The 21,133-nt window shown below is 44.2% G+C and overlaps 1 protein-coding gene across 3 annotated transcripts in view; it reads left to right on the forward strand.

Moving 5' to 3' along the window:
* The first annotated feature begins 17,197 nt into the window (after positions 1-17,197).
* The window catches only part of KALRN (kalirin RhoGEF kinase), a 639,384-nt gene continuing 635,448 nt past the window's right edge, over positions 17,198-21,133 (forward strand). For 2 of the 3 annotated variants that reach the window (XM_069475127.1, XM_069475129.1), the window contains exon 1: positions 17,198-17,642. In XM_069475127.1, the coding sequence (XP_069331228.1) occupies positions 17,570-17,642 (73 nt within the window). In that variant the 5' untranslated portion in view covers positions 17,198-17,569. The remainder of the gene's footprint in view (positions 17,643-21,133) is intronic. The other variant, XM_069475125.1, reaches the window with a different exon arrangement.

Genomic DNA, 21,133 nt, shown 5'->3' on the forward strand with positions numbered 1-21,133 from the left:
GACAAGAATAATATGTCTCATGGGGCTGCTGTGGGGATAAAATTAGACAGTGTATTTAAAGCTCTTCACAAAGAAGGTGCCTGGCACGTAGTAGGAATGTAAAAGAGAAGATAGTTATTATTAGGAGAATAGTATCCATAACTTTTATTTTTTGGCATGAATTAATAATTTAACAAAAAGCAGACATCATTTTCGTCGGAGCCTTGCTAGAAACAATGTCGTTGTCTAATGACTTCTGGTAGTAGTTTATTGTTGTTTTCTCTTTTTTGGTTTTGTTTTGTATAAAACAAGACTAAATGAGACAGGTCTTTGCAATTTTTTTCTCTCCAGCCAAATAGCCAGTCAATGCTCCCCTGCACTCCTCCCTGCCCCCTGAAAAAAAGGAAAAAGAATAAAGTAAGAACTTTTGGAACCATGATCCAGAAACCTGAGCATTTTGCATTTTAGCTTTTCTTGGAAAATTTTCATGAAAAGCCTTGTGCTGTGGTTTTAAATGGCAGTGGGATGCCCATCTCCTGTCCCTAACCCTAGGCTCCTGAACATGATTTATATTTCTCTATTTTAAGCACGTGCAGATTTATGAGACTTTAAACTCCATGGTTGAAGATATTGGAGGTTTAAATGGATTAAGTAGGTCCAGCAGCACCTGGAGGTGTATAGGTTGTTTAAAGGATTTATCAGCATTTCCATGTTAAAACTCACTTCTCAAAGATTCTCATAGCCTGGGGGTCTGAATCTATTTTGGGCATAGCAGCAAATTTTTAGGAATTCTTATAAATGGAAAAAAATCCCATACCTCTATTGCCTCTTGCTTTGTTTGTCTGGGTATGCCTCCACTTCTCCACCCTTTTCATGTATAGCCAGTTCTGTCTTCTCTGGGGTTTCCCTTCTCTCTGGTCCTGTCCTCTCTCAAGCAGTTAATCTCTTGGTGTTCCTCTGTGTTCACCTATTCACAAACCTGGCCTCTGACCTATGAACCTAACAGCAGCTGGAGGCTTCCTTCCCTGCCCTTGGCTCCTTGATGTCAGGGGAAGGCTGCCGTGGGTGTGAACACCTCATGGCATGGGGTGACAGATCTCTGTGTTTACACCAGAGGGAGCAATGACTCCGTGGCTGAGAGGGGCTGGCTAGAGTTCGCAGTTTCCAAATGAAGTGTCCATTCAAGGCAAAGCACACACAATTCCTAGGCAGTTAGGTTTAGGAGACGCTGTAGTGAGCGACCTTGAAAATAGGTTCAGGGCACAACGTGAACACACATGCTTTGTCATATTCTACCAGTGCTGGGGAGAGCCAACATTCTTCTCAGTGCCAACAATTACACTCATCAGCCTCCACATCTTGCCTCTCAGGTTTCTTCCAAGTCCCAGCTCTGCCCACCCTGTCAAACCAGTGTGGGTGTAGGGAACGTGATCACGTTTTAATAGCAGCCTGCACCAGACATCACTGGGAAGGAAATCAGAGAAGCCATTCCAAAGTCAAGTAAAAATAACTTTTGCGAGTACATACTTTATCATTCCATTTACGTAAACCCTAGAAAAGACAAATCTATTCTATAGTGACAGAAAGACAGGTGGTTGCCATTGGCTAAGGTAGGGGCAGATTGACTGAGATGGGTACAAGAGAACTTTTTGGGATGCTGGAAATATGTCTTGATTGGGGTGATGGTCACACAGGTATATATAAAGTTGTAAACGTTCATTAAAATATATGATTACAATGGGTATGAACTATACCCTGATTTAAAAATGTCTGCTGTGCACCCATACGACTCTTCACTCCATTGCACAGACAATAGAGCGCTGAGTGTGCATCTCAGAATGCTCCCCGTCCAGGGGTGTTGTTCAACCAGCCTACGCTGTGTATCCATAGAGGGCACGGATAATCCAAAGCAGTAGATAAGACACCTAATCAATTATAATTGACCCTGGAATGTTTTCTGCGCATTTACATTCCCTGAGTACAATCTGACTGATGGGCAGGAGGAGTGGGCAGCCAAGAAATGTAGTAGGGGAAGCCAGATTAAACAATTATAAGGAAGAGACAACAAAAGGGTGACTGGCCACACAGATGATAAAGAACTGTTGACTTTGTAATGTGAACTGCGTATTGCACAAGGGGATTGGTGAGGTAGAGCAGATGCTCATTAGAAATCAAACCGACCACGCTGAATGGCCCTGGCATCTGGATAACAGGAGGTCTTCATCAGCTCCATCTTTTCCATATCTCTAATTAAAATTTTGATATTACTTAAATCAGTACAATGCTCTATTCATTCCGACATCCAAATATCCATTTTAGAGTTGGCTGGGCTTCCCCAGAGAATGATGTAAATAGATGGAGAGACGGAGTTAAGATTTAGAACATTGGATTTTTGTCCCGGCTGTATGACCTTCTGGAAAATCACTTGTTCTGTTTATTTATTTGTTCCTTTACTCATTTATTCAATAAAATTATCAAGCACCTGCTACAAACCAGGCAGTTTGCAGGACACTGGGAATATATCACTGCAGGCTCCACTTTCCCCATCTGTAAATGCCCGCTGTGGGATCCCTGCACCACCCTGACTGCTCTGCCAACAGTTGGCATGAGTAGCAATGGGGTCAGACTCCGAGACTCACTCCCCAATTTCTCTGGTCTGTATCTTTCAAAAGGGTAGCTCTAGGCCACCGAAAGCATCTTTGCCATAAAAATTCTATGGAAATGAAATTAAGCATTTTCGTTTTATTTGTTGAAAATCTACTCTTAAAAACCTTCTAAGGCAGTTTGAAAATTAATTCCTTATTGCTTCAAAACACAAATTCATATATAGTTACAAATTAAGTTATCATTTTACCTAGGGTAAGGCAGCAGACCAGTTTTTTCGCCAAGCTTTTCTCCCTAATTTGCAGTGTTCACTGTCCCCCAAACCCCTCCCCAAGCAAAATTTAGAGGTCAATAGACACAAAGTTACTTCTCCTCTTGAAGTCTTCCTCACACTTATTTTCAAGCATCCAAGATCTACGGGTTCTTTTCAGGCATCCAAGATCTTCCAGATCATCAAATCAACCCTCAGAAAAGAGTCTAGTAAGAGTGGGATCCAGATTCTATTCTATCCATTTATAATGTGTGATCCAAGGAAAGTTCCCTAACTTCTTCATGCCTCAGTTTCTTCATCTGGAAGTGGGAATAACAATGTCTACTTTGAGTTCTTGTGCAATTTAAATAAGATAATGCGTATAAAAATACCTAGCATGATAGCTAGCCAATAGCAGAAAACCAGTGGTGGTTGTTATTAAAGCCTAGTAGAGATGAAGGCTGAAGACTGAACAGAGAAGGTCCATCACAGAGTGGGAAGTGCTCCACTGGTTCTTGGAAGAGAGGAACCAGGATCTTCAGCCTTTGTCAAGCGGCTGGCTGCTGAGTGGGGAAAGGACCATTAGATTATTAAGCTCAGCAGTGCATATTGCCTGGGAAGATTGACATTCTAAGAGGGAAAACAAGTCATCCACAAACTCTTTACCAAAGAATGGGAGGGATTTTTCTCTTTAACCCAGCATCCAGCTATAGGAGGAATGCATATGATGAGGAAAAATCATGCTCCAGCCAGCTGTGATGGCCATATCAGCAGATGCCACAGTCAGGTGACCTCCACATGCCCCCAGAAAAGGTTGATATCCGTTGGCCCTTTCCAAAGAAGGCACTGTTCCACCCAACAGGTCAAAATCAGTGTCACAAAGAGGGCTGAGAACCTGAAGATGGAGCATGCCTGCTGATCCAAGAATAACAGACAACTGGCTCAGGCTGTGATTAACATTGGTTGGAACTCACAGCCGGGAGAACAATGACCACATTCATGACCTGAACTTCTGCTTACTCTCCTATTCTAAAGTCCTTCATCTTCCCCCCACACAGACAGCCAGCTGTGCTATGAGATTTGTGGTGTTAGCACCTGGAAGTATCAGATTGGCTTGATTACTGTGTAACAAAATCTAACATGAATGACGTGAAAATATAGTTCCAGGATGCAAACCTATTTGTAATTGCTATGAACCCCAAATAAAAACCCATTAGACTGTACAGCTCCACACCAGCAGAGGCAACAACTTTCTCTTCCACTGCTTTATATTAAGCATCAAGCACGGGGCTTCTCGGTTGACCAACCGTTCTGGTGTGCTGGGGACTGACGGTTCTGGTTTCAGCACCGAAAATTCCTGTGTCTTCAGAAACCCCTCAGTCACAGGCAGTCTGGGACGGTTGGTCATTCCAGACTTGGCACATAATAGATGGCAAATAAATTTTTGTCAATCAAAAGAAAAACATTAAATAAGCGGAAGTATAACTGTATTTATAATTAAAACGTAATACATTAGATTAACTGCTATGGATAGGAGTCTACCTCTAACAGATACTGATTTGAGGTTGAGTTTAGTGAAACCAGCATACTAATTTGATGATATGTAGGCCTAGTTTGGGACTTTTAATACCTTGTCATTTCTGTCCATTCTTTTGACCTTAGTTTATACATCTGGCCAATTAGGCAGCAACAGGCCACATAGTTTCAAAACTGTCAAAACATGACTGGGATTTCTAAAGTCTATTTTCCTAATTGTTAACTTTCCCATCCCATCTACACAGAAGCCAGATGTTTTAATATGACCCGTAACATACACTTGGGAAGGGAGGAGCATTTGTCCAATCAAAGTTTAACAATCCTTTACTGAGTGAGTGCTCTGGGCACTGGGCTGGGTGCCGCAGGGCACTCAAAATGAGTGAAATAACATCCTCGCCCTTAGCAGCTCTCTATCTAGGGGGAATGTGTGAATAAACACACATGAATATTTATGACATGAAGCAGACTTGATACAGGTAAGCAACTTTAATGATTTTAATTGTGCCCTATGTGACTACAGGAGAGAGGGAGGTTGATTTTGAGATGTTAGGAATGCCTGCTTGAAGGGGGTGGATTTAAGGTGGCCTTTGAAGAAAGCATAGCACTTCAGGAGTTGGCTGTGTGGTGGGGAGAGAGTGACTTTCCAGGTAGAAGGAAGAGGATGGCTGTGACAATTAGTTACATTAGGCCACTCGCTACATAGACCTGACAACAGGGCCTCAACTAAATAAAGGCATATGATTCTCACAAAACGAGAAGTCCAAGGCTGCTGGAGCAGCTTCAAGGTACCATCAGGGTCCCAGGCTCCTTCTCTCCTGCTGCTCCACCATCCTCAGCTTGTAGTTTTGCTGATTTATATTCCCAAGACAGTTGCTCCACCTCAAGCCTCATGTTTGTGGACCAGGCAGGAAAAAGAAGAAAGAAAGAAGGGTAGGAAAGAAAAGAAAGAAGGAAAGGAAGGAAGGAAAGGTGGGGGGAAGGCAGGGCATGTATGAGGAGGGCAAAAACTTTCCCCAAATCTCTAGCAGACTTTTTTTCAGTCATATCTCATGACAAGAAACAGGTTACTTGGCCACCTCTAGCTGCAAAGGAGTCTGGGAAGGTGCACATTTTAGCTGGACACATTGCGCTCCTGAATAATATTGCAGTTCTGTTAGTGGAGGGGCAGGGCAGAATGGATTTGGGGCAGGTCACCAGCAGTGCCTGTGCCTTTGAGCAGAAGACTAGAGTTGGGGACAGGGACGAGATTGCTGGATAAATGAGAGAATGAAGAGTAGAATCTTGTGCCTGGAATGGAGTAGGTGCCCATGTGTGTGCTGGGGTGGAAGGCAGGGCAAGATGGGGTGGGATGGTTCTATAAGGTGTAGGGAGGAGTGATCTGAAGACAATATTGGAAAAATATGAGCCAAATGCAAAAGGCATGTGTCTCTCACCTGTCTCCTTAATTTGTCTGCAAAAGCACCTGAACAGCCTAGATGACTCTGTGTTTCACACTTCATGGGATGGCGTTTACCCTTACTCGAAACCTTTTCCCTCCTCAGTTCTGTTACCTAGCACCTTGGATAGAGGTATAAAAAACACCACTTTCAAACCTGTACCCTCAGGTCAATATCAGAAGAAGATGATAGAAATACTTACAGCATTTTCTTTCCCTAAAATTTACCTGATATCCATATTTCAATTTCATATTATTATTCCCCTATTATACTGATTAGCACCTTTAATTCCCTTGGGCACCGTACCGTATCAGCCTTTTCACCATGAAACAATTGTAGCTTTACTTTTGCTAAATGCTAATGAGGGAAAAAAATGCACATAAAGGAACATAATACTAATCAGAAAAATACATATATATTTACAGTTCTGTATATATATTAATATTTCTGATTAGTATTCAACAGTGCTAAAATCATTGCATGTTTTACACACACACACACACACACACACACACCCTTCTCCCCCATATATTTCCCATCAATTGCAGTCTCTTTGAGAGTCAGATTTGTTCCTTAACTTTGCAATTTCTTTTGTATCTTGGGAAAATTCTACTTTGCTCACTCTCTAAGCCATAGCTCTGGTTAATTTTTCCATTGCTTGGCTCCAGTCTTGGTTCCTTTCAGAGCAATAGTTTCTGAAGATAACTTCAAGCATAAAAAATACCATTCGATCCAGCAATCTCATTATTGGGCATCTACCCAGAAGAATAAAAGTCATTCTATAAAAAAGACACCTGCACCCGAATGTTTATAGCAGCACAATTCACAATTGCAAAGATGTGGAAACAACCCAAATGCCCATCAATTCATGAATGGATTAGCAAAATGTGGTATATGTATACCATGGAATATTACTCAGCTATTAGAAATAATGGCGATATGGCATCTCTTTGGTTCTCCTGGAGAGAGTTGGAACCCATTCTATTAAGTGAAGTATCCCAAGAATGGAAAAATAAGCACCACATGTACTCACCAGCAAATTGGTTTCCCTGATCATCACCTAAGTGCACATTTGGGAATAACACCAATTGGGTATTGGACAGAGGCGGGGGCTGGGGGGAAGGGATGTGTGTATACCTACTTGATGAGTGCGATGCGCACTGCCTGGGGAATGGACACGCTTGAAGTTCTGACTGGGGGGGATGGGGGTGGGGGGAGGGGATGGGTGCATACCTACATGATGAGTGCGATGTGCACTGTCTAGGGAATGGACACGCTTGAAGCTCAGACTCAGGGGGATGGGGGGGCATGGGCAATATATATAACCTGAACTTTTGTACCCCCATAATGAGCTGAAAAAAAAATTAAGAATTAAAAAAAACAAAATAGTTGAAGAACCATGAAGAGTCTAAGAGTATTAGGGGAAGTTATAATGTTGTTATTACTCCAAGCCAGGGGTCAGCAAACATTTTTTTAAAGTGCCAGATAGTAAATATTTTCAACTTTGCAGGCCATATGGTCTTTGTTGCAACCACTCAACTCTGTCCTTGTAGCAATAAAGCAGCCATAAACACTAAATAAACTAATGGGCATGGCTGTGTTCCAATAAAACTTTATTTATAAGACTCCTGCTCAAAGTGAACAGCAAAAAGAGACTCTCTTCCTTGCTCATGCCCCCCTACTGTTTCTTATTTTGTTGTCTTCTTATCATCATCTTTCTTCCACATTTGTCTTTCTTCCTTTTTCATCCTAACCTCTGTTTCTCACTTTCTTTTCCACATCTTAATTCCTTTCTTGTCACTTGCTGCAAGATGTAAAGACCTTCTTAGCCTCTTGAGATGGCACTGGAGAGGAAACATTACTCTTCCTTGGGCCCACTTGGTGACAGAGGGCTTTTGGGCTTACTGGATTGTGTGTCTTGCCACTTCTTAAGGACACATAACTCTTCTTGGGTAGTTTATGTTTTATCTTTTAGTTTATTAGGTGCGGAATTTCTTTGGCTTCCTTGGACCTAAAGCTCTGAAATGACTAAGGTGACTTTCTCTTAAAATGTCAGTGGAAACTGAGGTATATTTGAAGGTTCTTTGGCCTCTGTGAGTTCCTTCTGCTCTTCCAGATAGGTAAAAGCTGACAGGGGATATGGGTGTAGAGTGTATGAAGGCGACTTCCTCAGAGTCTGCAGAAAATCCGTAACACTTTACCCCCTGCAGATTTCCTCACGCAGGCAGGTTTTTTGGTCACCACATGCTTCCCCTAAAGACAGGATGAGAGGGAATGGGCTTCAACTGCACCAGGAAAGATTCAGAGTAGAGGTCAGGAAGAGCTTTGGGGCTGTCACAACTGTATAGCAAGCAAGGCCAAGACCAGGGGATGTTTTGGCGTTCCCTTGGAATTGTTAAAAGAACAGGACAGATTACTTCCTATCCTCACTCTAAACAGAAAATAGTGTGACAAAGGAAACAGCTTTCTGTCAGAAATTTCCTGTGCAGTATGGACTGAGGGCTGGGAATCAAGATTTGAGGCCCAAATATCTTCCCCCCACTTCCTTTATGCAGACGAACCCTCAGGATGCTGGCTGCTCACACGACAAGGAACGCCACTCACCCTTCCACTTTCTCAGTGACATTGATAGTCTCCCAGCTTCAGAAATTCCTATTCCTTTCTTTTTTCTCTCTGCCATATCTTTCCCCCAGCTTTTTAGCTATGCATAGCCAGCTCCATTTTGAAAAAACAAAACAAAGTAACTATTTGGAAACTTGACATCCGGTCTAGGTACTATCTTATTTATTTTCTTTTTCACTGCCCAAACCTCACGAACAGATGATTCCCCTCTGCTGCATCCATCCCTCACCACACACAGCCCCTGTCCTGCCTGCAGTGGGGTTCTGTCCTGTGCTTTGCTCCCTCACCATATACTCTGTCCCACAACCAGGTTCTACTCTTCTCTTTCTCTCTTGAAGGTCACTTGTAACCTGCCACTTAGCCAAGTCCTGTCTCCATGTCTCAGTTCTCATTGCCCCTCACTTCCCTGTGGCATCTGACATTTTTGACTCCATCCCCTTCCTAACACCCTCTGGCCTGCTCTCCAGGGCCAGCATGTTTTTGTCACTTGTGTCTCTCTGGCCTGTCTTTTCTTTCAGTCATTGGCTTCATGCCCCACCTTGCCTGGGGGGCCGGGTGGCAGGCTGTTATAGAAATTCAAGATCACAGAGCTGAAGGCTGGGCTCCGATGGCATTAGAGGGGAAAGGGGGCAACAGATGGATTTTCAAAGGAAAACACTGGCTTATGACAGCGTGGATGCAGGAAGTAGAGGAGGGGGAGGAACCCAACAAGTTTCTCAGGTTCTAGTCTGTGAAATTGGAATAATGAAGTCAGGAAAATTGGAAGAGGTGCTGGTTCTAAGGCAAATTTGATTTGAGTAGAAAGCAGAACATACAAGTGGATAATTCATCCAGAGAGGAAAGTTAATGGAAATGGATAGAAAACCTTTTATCTCATTTGCTCTTACTGCTTCAGCCAGCTCCTAGCTCCTTAATCAATATTTCCAGCTCCCAAGCCCTCTCCCAGGCGCTATGCTGACAGTTCTAGTTGTCAATTGGACATTACCACCTGGACACCCATCATCACTTCAGACTCCTCAGGTAAAAGAGGAAATGTGTGTAATAGTGGAACAGCTTGGAAACCGGCCTGTCTCACGGATTCTGCTGTGCGACCTCAGGCACAGCTTTACCCTCTGCTTTACGGTTTCCTCATTGGTGAAATGAGGGGTCAGATTAAGTAATATCTTACTTAATCACTTGCCCATCTTTCCCCAAATTGGTTTCTCCTCTAGATTTTTTCCTGTTAGTCATGCCACCATTCTCTCAGTTACTTAGTGTCCCTAGGAGGCACCCTGGACTGCTGTTCACCACCCCTCCCTCTTTCCCGCCCACACCTGCTGCACTCCATACATAAGCCATCAACACATGCTATTGCTCTTCCTTCCCATTGCCTTCCACAGCTTTCCATTTCAGTCCACAGCTACACCCTTGTTGTGATGCTTAGCTCCTCTTCCTGCACAATTTCTACTCTGTACTCCTCAGTCCTGCCTTATGGGCGCATCTACCTTCCTAAAACACCTCTTGCATCCTGTCCAATGCTCTCCCCTCCTTCTTTAGATCATTGAATAGGGGTGGAGGGATCTTTATCTCACACACACACACACACACACACACACACACACGCACACCCCTGAAATATTTCTTTCGTCTTCTACCCTGGCATTCTTACGCACCACGTGAAAAAGTTTCTCCAGGTGATGATTTTCTCCCTTTATCTCTCTTTCTCTATCTCTCTTTCTCCCCCCTCATGGTAAAGAATCCACATTATGAAAATTTCAGTATTTGAATATTACATATACATTTTATAGACCATGAAAGCCCCATGTATTTCCCTCAAGATAACTGGTCTTTCCTTGTAAGCACTTACAGCTTTATTCCCTTTTTTTTTTAAATATTGTTTTTTAAAGCAGCTTTATTGAGGTATAATTGACATTTGGCAAATTGCATGTATTTAAAGTGTACAATTTGATCAGTTTTAACATAAGCATATGCCCATGAAATCATCATCACAATCAAGAGCATATCCTTCACCTCCCAAAGTTTCACTGCTCCCATCTGTAATCCCACCCTCTCACCACCACCCCACCCCAGTCCCCACTCTGGTTATCTCCAGACATCCACTGATCTGTTTGCTGTCAGTATAGATTGCTTTGCATTTCCTAGAATTTTATAAAAATGGAATCACTTAGTGTATATCTTTTTTTGTCTGACTTCTTTCCCTGTACATAATTATTTTGAGATTCATCCAAATACTGAGTAGTATTCCATTGTATAGATATATTATAATTTGTTTATTCAATCACTTGTTGATCGATTTTTGGATCACCTGCTAGTTTTGGCTATTATAGATGAAGTTGCTATAAACATTTGCTTACAAGTCTTTACATGAATTTATGCTTTTATTTCTTTCCAAGAGTGGAATGGCTAGGTCACATGGTAGGGGCATATTCACCTAGTTAAGAAACTGTTAAACTGTTTTTTGAAGTAGTTGTACCATTTTACATTCTTACTAGGAGTGTAGGAGAGTTTCATTTCACATCCTGATCCACATCCTCACCAGCACTTGATATGTTCAATCTTTTAACTTTTACACATTCTAATAAATCATAGTCTCTCATTGTAATTTTAATTTGCATTTTCCTAATGACTAATAAGATTGAGTATCTTCTCAAGTGCTTATTTGCAGTCTATATATCTGCTGAAGTGAGTATCTATTCAAATCTTTTGCCAAATTTTTAAAAATTGGGTTGTTTGTTTTCTTATTATGAAGGTATGAGACACATTCTTTATGTACTCTGGACACAATCCTTCATTAGATATGTGATTTTCAAATATTTTCTACCAGTCTGTGGCTTATCGGGTGTCAGGCAGATGGGAAGTGGGAGGAGGGGATGGGTAAATACACACGTAATGGGTGCTGTGGGCACTGTCTGGGGGATGGACATGCTTGAAGCTCTGACTCGGGTAGGGCAAAGGCAATACGTGTAACCTAAACATTTGTACCCCTGTAATATGCTGAAATAAAAAAATTAAAAAAAAAAGAACCATAGAGATGGTAGTGTGAGATTAATATGGCCCATCAATGCTGATTTTGAAGGTGGAGGAAGGGGAACCTAGGCCAAAAAATGCTGGCGGCCTCTAAAAACTGGAAAAAGCAAAGAAATGGATTCTCCCCTAGATACTCCAGAAAGAACACATCCCTGCTAACATCTTGATTTTAGCCCAGTGAGATCCATTTTGGATTTCTGACTTCTAGGACTTGAAGGTAATAAGATTTGTGTTGTTTTAAGCCACAAAGTTTTTGTGGTAATGTTTTACAGGAGTTGTAGAAAACTAATACAGATTTCCAGTTGTCCAAGCACCATTAGCAAAGACAATCATTTTGACACTGAATTCCCTTTGATCTTTGTTTAAAATCAATTGATGATATATGTATGGTTCTGTTTCTGGACTTCATTTTATTCCATCAATCTATCTGCCTGCCTTTACACCACTACCACATTGTCTTGATTATTGTAACTTTATAAAAAGTCTTAAAATTGGATAGTGTAAGTCCTATCTCCAACTTTCTTTTTTTTAGTGTTTTGGCTTTTCTGGTTTCTTTGCATTGAGTCAGCTTGTCAATTTCTACAAAAAAGCTTACTGGGATTTTGATTGGGATTGCCTTACTCAATTTGGGGAAAATTGATGTCCTAAGAATTTTGAGTCTTCTGATCCATGACACAGTATTTCTCTCCATTTACTTAGATCTCCTTTAATTTCTTTCAGCAATGTATTGTAGCTTAGAGTGTATGAGTCTTGTATATTTTAAAAATCAGATTAAGTCTTCATATTTCACGTTTTCAATTCTAATATAGTGATGTTTTTAAATGTCAAGTTCTAAATCTTCATTGCTAGTGTATAGAAATACAATTTATTTTTTATATTGGTCTTATATCTTGAAATTTTGCTAAACTCATTATTAGTTTTAGTAGTTTTTTGATAGATTTCATGGAATTTTCTAAATAATAATCATGTCATCTATGAATAAAGATAGTTTTACCTCTTTTCCTCCAACTTGGATACCTTTAATTTCCTTTTCTAATTGCACTGCCTAGAACATCCAGTACAATGAATAGGAGTGAGAGTAGACATCCTTCCCTTGTTCTTATCTTAGGGGAAAGCATTCATTCTCTTATACTAAGTATGCTGTTAAATATAGTTTTTTGTTTTTTTTTTTTTACAGCTGCTCTTTATTGAGAAAGCCCCTTCTATTCCTAGTTTGCTGAGAGTTTTGGTCAGAAATTGATTGTGGATTTTGTCAAATTTTTTTCCTGTATCTATGTAAATGATCACATATTAGTTTCCCAGGGCTGCTGTATCAAAATACCATAAGCAGGGTAGCTTAAAATAATAGAGTTTATTCTGTCACAGTTCTGGAGGCTAGCGTCTGAAATCAAGATGTCAACATGGTCACGTTCCCTCTAAGACTCTGGGTAGAATTTTTCTGTGCCTCTTCCTAGCTTCTGGTGGTGGCTGTTAATCCTTGGACTTCTTTGGCTTATAGCTGCATCACTCCAGTCTCTGCCTCTGCCATCACGTGGCAGTCTCCCTATGTGTCTCTGTGTTTACATGGCGTTTTTTTTCTTATTAGGATACCAGTCATATTGGATTAGGTTACATCCTAATGACCCCATCCAAGCTTCATTATATCTACAAAGACTTTATTTCCAAATAAGGTTACATTCACAGATACCAGGGGTTAGGACTTCAATGTATCATTTTTGGGAGTACAGTTCAACCCCGTAACACACGGTAAGTTACATTGCCAGATTTTCAAATATTAAGCCAACCTGGTATCCTCGGGATAAACCCACTTGGTCATGATGCTATTATTCTTTTTATATATTATGGATTTAATTTGCTAAAATTTTATTAAGAATTTTGTATTATATTCATAAGGGATAGTGGTCTCTCTGTATATATATGTATAATATATGTATATATTATATGGCCTTTGTTTAGTTTTGGCATCAGAATAATGCTGGCTTCATAGAAATAGTTGGAAAATATTTGCTCCTCTTCATGTTTCTTGAAGAGTTTTTGTGGAATTGGTATTATTTCTTCCTAAATGTTGCACAGAATTTACCAGTAAAGCCATATGAATCTTGAGTGGCTTTTTTTTGGGGGGGGGGGAAGCTTTTAAGCGACAAATTTAATTTCTTTTTTTTTTTTTTTTTGAGACAGAGTCTTGCTTTGTTGCCCTGGCTAGAGTGAGTGCCGTGGCGTCAGCCTAGCTCACAGCAACCTCAAACTCCTGGGCTTAAGCGATCCTTCTGCCTCAGCCTCCCGAGTAGCTGGGACTACAGGCATGCGCCACCATGCCCGGCTAATTTTTTCTATATATATTTTAGTTGTCCATATAGTTTCTTTCTATTTTTAGTAGAGACGGGGTCTCGCTCTTGCTCAGGCTGGTCTCGAACTCCTGACCTTGAGCGATCCACCCACCTCGGCCTCCCAGAGTGCTAGGATTACAGGCGTGAGCCACCGTGCCCGGCCCAAATTTAATTTCTTTAGTAAATAAATGGCTATGTAAGTTACCTATTTCTTCTTGAAGGAGATTTAGTAGTTTGTGTCTTTCAAGAAATTTGTCCATCTTGTGTAAGTTGTCAAATTTATTGGCTTAAAGTTGTTCATAATATTCCCTTATTCTTCTTTTTATGTCTATAGAATCTGTAGTGATGCCACCTCTCTTATTTCTGCTAATAGTAAATTGAGTTTTCTCTCTTATTTTCTGATCAGTTTGGGTAGAAGTTTATGAATTTTTTTGATCTTCTCAAAGAATACACTTTAGTTTTCATTGATTTTTTTTCTTTTGTTTTCCTGTTATCTATTTGATTGCCTTCTGCTCTGATCTTTTTTATCTCTGTTCTGCTTTGGTTTCACTTGTTCTTGAGGTAGGAGGTCATTGATTTGAGACTTTTATATTAAAAATAGGTATTTAGCACCATAAATTTCTTTCTAAGTAGTGCTTTAGTCATATCCCACAGAGTTTTATATGATGTGTTTTCATTTTTATTCACTTTGAGATTCTAATGTCCCCTTTGAATTCTTAGTTGACTATAGATTATTTAGAGGTATGTTATTTAGTTTCCAAATATTTGTTTTTCAGATTTTTTTGTTATTGATTTCTATAATTTTATTGTGGTCAGACAACATACTTTGTATGATTTTTAAAAAACAACTGAGGTATAATTTCTATGCCACTTTGCATGATTTTAATCCTTTTACATTTATTGAGACTTGTTTTATGGCATAGCATATGGTTTATCTTGATAAATGTTACCTGTGCACTGGAAAAAAAAATGTGTTTCTGCTGTTATTGAGTGGAGCATTCTATAAATGTCAGTTAGGTTAAGTTGGTTATTAGCATTGTTCAAGCCTTCCATATCTTTACTGATGATCTCTCTCCTTATTCTATCAATTATTGAGTTATACAGATATTAAAATTTCAGAATATAATTATAAATTTTTCTATTTCTTCTTGCAGTCCTATCAGTTGTGCTTCATGTATTTTGAAGTTCTCTTATTAGATGCAAATGCTTTTAGGATTGTTATGTCCACTTGATAAGTTGAAATGTCCCTCTTTATCCCTGGTAATATTCTTTGCTCTGAAATCTTCCTTGTCTAATATTAATGAACATTTAACATTTAATGGAAATTGCCAACTTTCCTCTAAAAAAAAGTCTGTGTCATAATGTAAGGTCTGCCCCCATTCTGGTCCTCATCTATTGAGATTTTGATACAAATCTTCCTCTAAACATGTAATGTTTCTTCAGAATTGGGATGAGCTAACGCCTTGCCAGGCCTCTGGTTGTTTATCTACATATTGGTAGCTGTTCATAGCAGTTCTGCCATTGTGTGTGCGTGTGTGTGCACCTGTGTGTGTGTGTGTGTGTGTGTGCGCGTGTGGGCAGGCCAAGGGTTAGCACAGGGCTAAGAGGAAGGAAGATTTCGAAAAGACAAATAAGAAGTATTTTCATTGTCAGAGAATGTAGTAGGTAAGGGGGCATATTAAGCTGGTTCAAGATATCATGGCCAGATAAATTAGCACTCGTGGCAGTGAACTTGTCATCTCAGAGTTACTGTAGAGGTCTGATAAATGTACTCAGGGTTGGAGACAGGTCTAATAGATGTATCCACGGTTGGAGACAGGTACTTTTTTTCTTTAATGGTGAAAATAAATAGACCATTTGTGATATTCAGTAAAGAAAGTGACGAGTACAGGAAGCCAGAAAGTGTTCACTAACAACCTATTAAGTTCATTTTGTTTGTTGTTAGAGTTACTCATTTGGTGAATCTGGAAAGATCCCAGGTGCTTTGGCCCCAAGAGAGAGGTGGAACCAGGCAGGCTTCCAGAGACAAACAAATCAAGGAGCTTCTGGCTGATGGGTAGCAGGCCATCAACTTTAGACCAGTACCTTGTTTTCCATTAGGTGTGTTTTAACACATTAGGTCAGGATGCCACCTCTCCATCTGTCTGGGCCAGGCAGCAGCAAACAGCCCTCAACACATCACATTAAGTACTCAGGTCTAAAGACCCTCTGTTTTGTGGGCTCTGCAGTCACTAGAACTATAAACAAAGTACTGGCTAATTATTGTTTAATTATTGCTTAAAAACTGATGGGCATAATACAATCACTGCATTAATTACCCCATACAGCATCTGCTTTCTTTTTTAGCAGTCATCCCCATTTCTCCCCAGCCCCTCTCCCCACTTTAATTGAAATTCAGTTTGCTGTAACACCTCCTTTCTCCTGGGCAACTGGATCTCTCCATTCACACGAGGGAGAAGAACAAAACAGAGAGGGCCCCAGGGATTAGGGAGTTTTGACAGCTGTCCAAGAGGAGTGCCGAGATACAGGCCAAGTGCAGAGGCAGGACAGAGACAAACGAGGGACAAGACAGTGACAGAGGGAGGGAGAGAGGCAGCCAGACATCATAAAAGAAACAAACTGGACAAAGAGTCACAGAGACAGGCAGAGATGTTTAAAGGGGCGCTGAAACGGGGAAAGGGAGAAAAAAGCTAAAGAGGAGCGAAACTATGGAGAGATGGTGAGGAAAATGCGAGAGGCTCAGGAGGATAGGGAGACAGGAGAGAGCTTGTCAGAAAGGAGCGGGAAAGAAAGGCCAGCCTCTCTAGGGACAGGTCAGTCCTGCGTGGGGACCGATCCGAAGAAGGCGGGCAGGCAGCTGGGGGTTCCCCTCACACACCTGGGAGTGGGGTGGGGCGTAGGAGGTGGCCGTGGGGCCGGGAGGAGCACCGACGGCTCGAGGGGAGCAGCCGGGCCCCCGGGGGCTCGGGCCGCAGAGCCCCTCGGCGAGCCGGCGAGCACCCCGCGGCCGGGGTTTCGCCCGGCGGCCCCGCCCCCCTCGGCCGCCTCCTCGCCCGGGCTTTTCCTGCGGGGCTCAGGAAGCCGGCCTAGCGTGGCCTCGAACAATAGCTCGGGACTCGGGCTCCGCTCCCGGAGAGGCCGGCGCGGGGCCGCGGGGAAGGGAGGCGTCGGCGCCGCGGGGGGTCCACAGCGAGCCCCCGGCCCGGCCGGAGCTTCGGCTCAGCTCGGCGCTGCCCGGGTCATTGTTGGCCGGGACTGAGGGAGCGGGAGCCGGGGGAGGAGCTGGGGAGGCGGCAGCGGCGGGAGCCAGAGGGGGAGCCAGAGAGCGCGCGAGCGAGGGAGGGAGGAGGTAGGGAGACAGGGAGGGTGGGAGGGAGGAGGAAAAATAAAGAGGAGAGAGCGGAGCAGGGCTGAACAATAGAGACGGGCAGACGGGCGAGGAGGAGAGCCAGCTGCCGCTGCTGGGGGACAGCGGGCGCCCAGGCAGCCCGGACCCTGGCCCCGGGCCCCGGGCCCGGCCAGACAGCAGGCGGCCAGCGCCCTGGGGAAGGGGTACCATGGGGGAGCCGGCTGCAGGCGCCCCCATCCCGCCGCACGTCTCCGCCTGAGGGAGGCTTGGCGTCCTCTGCCCCAGCCCCGCCGCCCCAGCGCCCGCCCTCGAAGCCCCGCGGCCGGCGGCTCCAGGGCTGCGGCCGCTGCGCCCCGCGCCCTCGCCCATCGGGTGCCGAGCAGCCCTCGGCCCCTGGCTTCGCCGGCCCCCGGCTGCCCGCGGACGCCCTTCCCCAGTCATGAACCCCCCGGAGGGAGCAGCGGAGGAAGGAGGAGCAGCCGACTCGGACGTGGACGCCTTTTTCCGGACAGGTAAGCTGGACTGGGCGCGGGGCCCGGGGACGAAGGCTACTGCCTTGGACGCGGCGTCTCGGACAAGTTTGGGGAAGGAGGGCTGTTGCCCGGGCGTGCGTGTTGGGGGACAGTCCCCCCTCGTCGTCGGGGCTGGAGTTGCCCAGATTCTTGTTGATATGGCAGTGCTGGTTGCGGTTTGGGGAGGGCGTGGGGGCTGGGAGCTCGGCGCCCCTCGGCATTTACCCCAGTTGCGGAGTCTGTGTTGGGGAGGCGGGAGGCGGTCCCCTCGGGCCGCCTTCTCCCGGAGCGCGGCGATGGGGCGATGTTGGATCACTTTGCAGCGCACCGCTCCAGCTACCGGCGTCCCCGGCCCCTCCCTCGGCGCCCCCTCCCCCCGTCCTGTCAGCTGGGCTCCCGGCCGCCGTGGGCCGGCACGCCTCCTCCCAGCCAGGAGCCCGGGGCCCTGGTGTGCGAAGAGGGACTGGGGGACCCGGAGACGCGCAGGCTGCAGTCTGACAGGAGCGGGGCAGACGAGAACGATCATGCCTAGTGCGCGTGGGGAGCGGGCGCCTCAGACTTGGGAGGCAGACCCGGTTCGGAGGGCGGTGGGTGCTTCGGTCCTCCTCGTTGTCCTCCTCTCCTCCAGTTCTGGGAACGGATGAGCTTTTCATAAGAATCACTCATTCCTGGAAGTGTGAGTTAGCGTCCCTCTCACACACCCACCAAATCTTTGCCTGCCTGTGATGTGTAGAGCCCTGCGATGTCTTTCTAGCTCTTTGCGCCCCTGCTGTCTCGGGTGCCCTAGGTCTATAGCTCCTCCTGTTCCCTGGCTACATAGTCCCTTCCCCAGAACAGGCGCTGACCACCCTCATCTTCCACCACCTGTGGCCCTGTTTCTCTGATGGCGGAGGATTCCCCATCTCCTCTGTACCTGTGGCTTCCACCAGCTTCTTATGTGTAGCTCCCCATTTCCCCACATGTCTGGAACCATTTTGTCTGGAATCTTTGTCCCAAGGAGTCTAACAAGTTATGGGGGCCCCATGCATCTGCTCTGCTTTTCAGAAATTTGGATGAGAGGACATGAACTGGTGGGGTTAGGGGTCAGGTTAGCTCTGGAAGGTCTCTGCACATCCATCTGTTTTCTAACCCCATTTGCCTTGCCCTGGAGGTCATCTCTAGGGAAGGGGGTGGGGTGCTTTGTTGGAGGGACTTGTGGCTTTGGAAGTCAAGACTTGATTGGCCCATATGTTCATTCTCTAGTTGATGTGGAGAGGAAAAAACTGGAGGACAGGAGCTGATGCCAGGGCCTGGGGAAATCAGAGGGAGCCCCTGCCATCCTATCCTGCTTCCCAGGGCTCAGCCACCTTCCCTCCTTCCCTCCCTCCTCTCCCCCAGAATCGGATTCTGTATATACATTCTCTCTCTCTCTCCCTTTCTCTCTCTCACACACACACACTGCCCAGCTCCCTAAGCGCAGGTTCTAAAGAGGTGCCTGACCTGAGTTTATAATCTGGAATCTAGGGAAGAATTTCTGGGGGCTAAGTGATATCCAGAAATGCCAGGAGGGTCCAGCTGAGCCCCCTGCCTTCCAGCTGGAGCAAAAGTCTGCATTTTCTTAGCTCTGGGTGGTGGTGGGAATCTTGAAGTGTGAGCCTTCCCGTTTTTCCTTTCTGGACCCTGGTTTCATCTTTTGGCACTTGTTTCTCCTTGCCCTTTCCTACCATCTGAACACAAGATCCTGTTCATTTTCTGTCCTAGGCCCCTGAGCAGAGCTCAGTTTCTGCAGGCTTACTTACTTCTGACAATGAATTCATACAGTGTTAATGGTGTTAATGGCCTATAATGGTCCAATGTGTTACTTTTCCCAGGACCTTTCAAAACACAACGTGTAGCTTACATTGTCTAGCCCTGGCTCAAATCACAGAGTAAATAGCAGACTGGGGTCAGTCTTCTGTGGGACCCTTATGTCGGGATATTCTTCCTTCTTGGGCAGCCCGGTTGAGGGGGCGCTAAGTGTGATATGCACTTAGAATCAGAGAAAGGCTAAGTCCTCAATACATAAGACTGGAAATGACTGAAGACCTGTAATGAGTTGCAAGAAGGGGTAAGGCTAGGACCACCACCCACCCTGCATGGCTCTGTAGGCTCTGCTCCCTGATTCTCACCTCACTTCTGGTCTCTAGCCTAGGCTCTTGCTGCGGATTCTTAAGTCTGGAAAGCCATGTTTCTGAACCTTCTCCTTTCTGATTCCCCATCTTTATGGAACATAGCATTATACCTGGGAGGCTAGATAGATTATAAATTTATTCAACTGAACAATTGAGAAACCTTCAAACAAATGTTCAAAGTCCCTAGCACCAGGGTTACTTGCCCACTTTTTTCTGATGAGAAATTTTGCATGCATAAAAACCAGACTGGCAATTGCTTTGTCAAAACCCTGGCATACTGTACCTCTAATTAGACATGTTTTGAATAATTCTGTCATTTTGGCTCCTTACTTATCCTCTTCTGCTTATATTGGTATTTCAGTTCTCTTGACCAACTGATTAAGGTAGATTCTTATAGATTCCCTAAATCGTATTTCCCTGCATGCACATGGACACAGATCCCTGCCCCCAGTCTACTATTCTTATAGATTGGTAGATTCCAGATTGTCTTCCTAGGAATTCTGTGTCCAAAGCCTGAGAAAATGTGTTACAATAATTTTATTGATCATATTTATGAGACAGAGGAGAGGAGACATGGAAACTTATAACTGGAACTAGAAACCAATCGACCAGTCAATCAACAAGAACTTTTCAACTCCTACTGGGAGCCTTCTGCTGTCCAGGGTGCTATGTAACACAAAAGAAATATTCAAAGTGGTCTCTGTTCTGAAAGAATTTTTAGAATAAGATTGACAATTACTGCTCAATTAGATATTAGTTAGTTGTTAAGTGAGGTCCTTGAAGGGTGAGTAGAGAGTGGGCAAAGGCATATGGGGGTGGGAGGCCATGGTGAGGCCTTGAGGAGTCTAGGTTGCCAGAAGGGAAGGTGTATGTTAGTGAGAAATGGGGAACAGGATTGGATAAGTAGGGTAAGGCCAACAGGGAATGTCTTGAAAGCCCAAGAGAGGAGTTTGGATTAGATTCGGGCCGATAGGGAGTCACTATGGATTCTTGAGCAAGGGTACATGATGAAGAAAGTGGTGTTTGGAAAGGTTAATCTGGGGGTAATATGACTGATAAGGTGGAGAAGAAAAACAAAAGAAGGAATGCAGAGAGATGCAAAGGTGATCCAGAGCTGATGGGGAGGGGCCTGGTCTGGGTTGGTGGCAGAAAGGATGGGGAGTCAGAGATGACTCTGAGACATTTTTAGAGGTATGAATGTGGGCATTTGTTGACAAACCAGTGATAGGGGGAGAGGAAAATGAAGCTCATGAGGAAACTGAAGAAGCTGAAGAAGACTGGAGGACTGACGGCATCCCACTCACTGATGTGGGCTGGTTGAAGACAGGAGCTGGTTTTGCG

Source organism: Eulemur rufifrons, chromosome 7 (assembly GCF_041146395.1).
Source record: "Eulemur rufifrons isolate Redbay chromosome 7, OSU_ERuf_1, whole genome shotgun sequence".
Classification (NCBI taxonomy): Eukaryota; Metazoa; Chordata; class Mammalia; order Primates; family Lemuridae; genus Eulemur; species Eulemur rufifrons.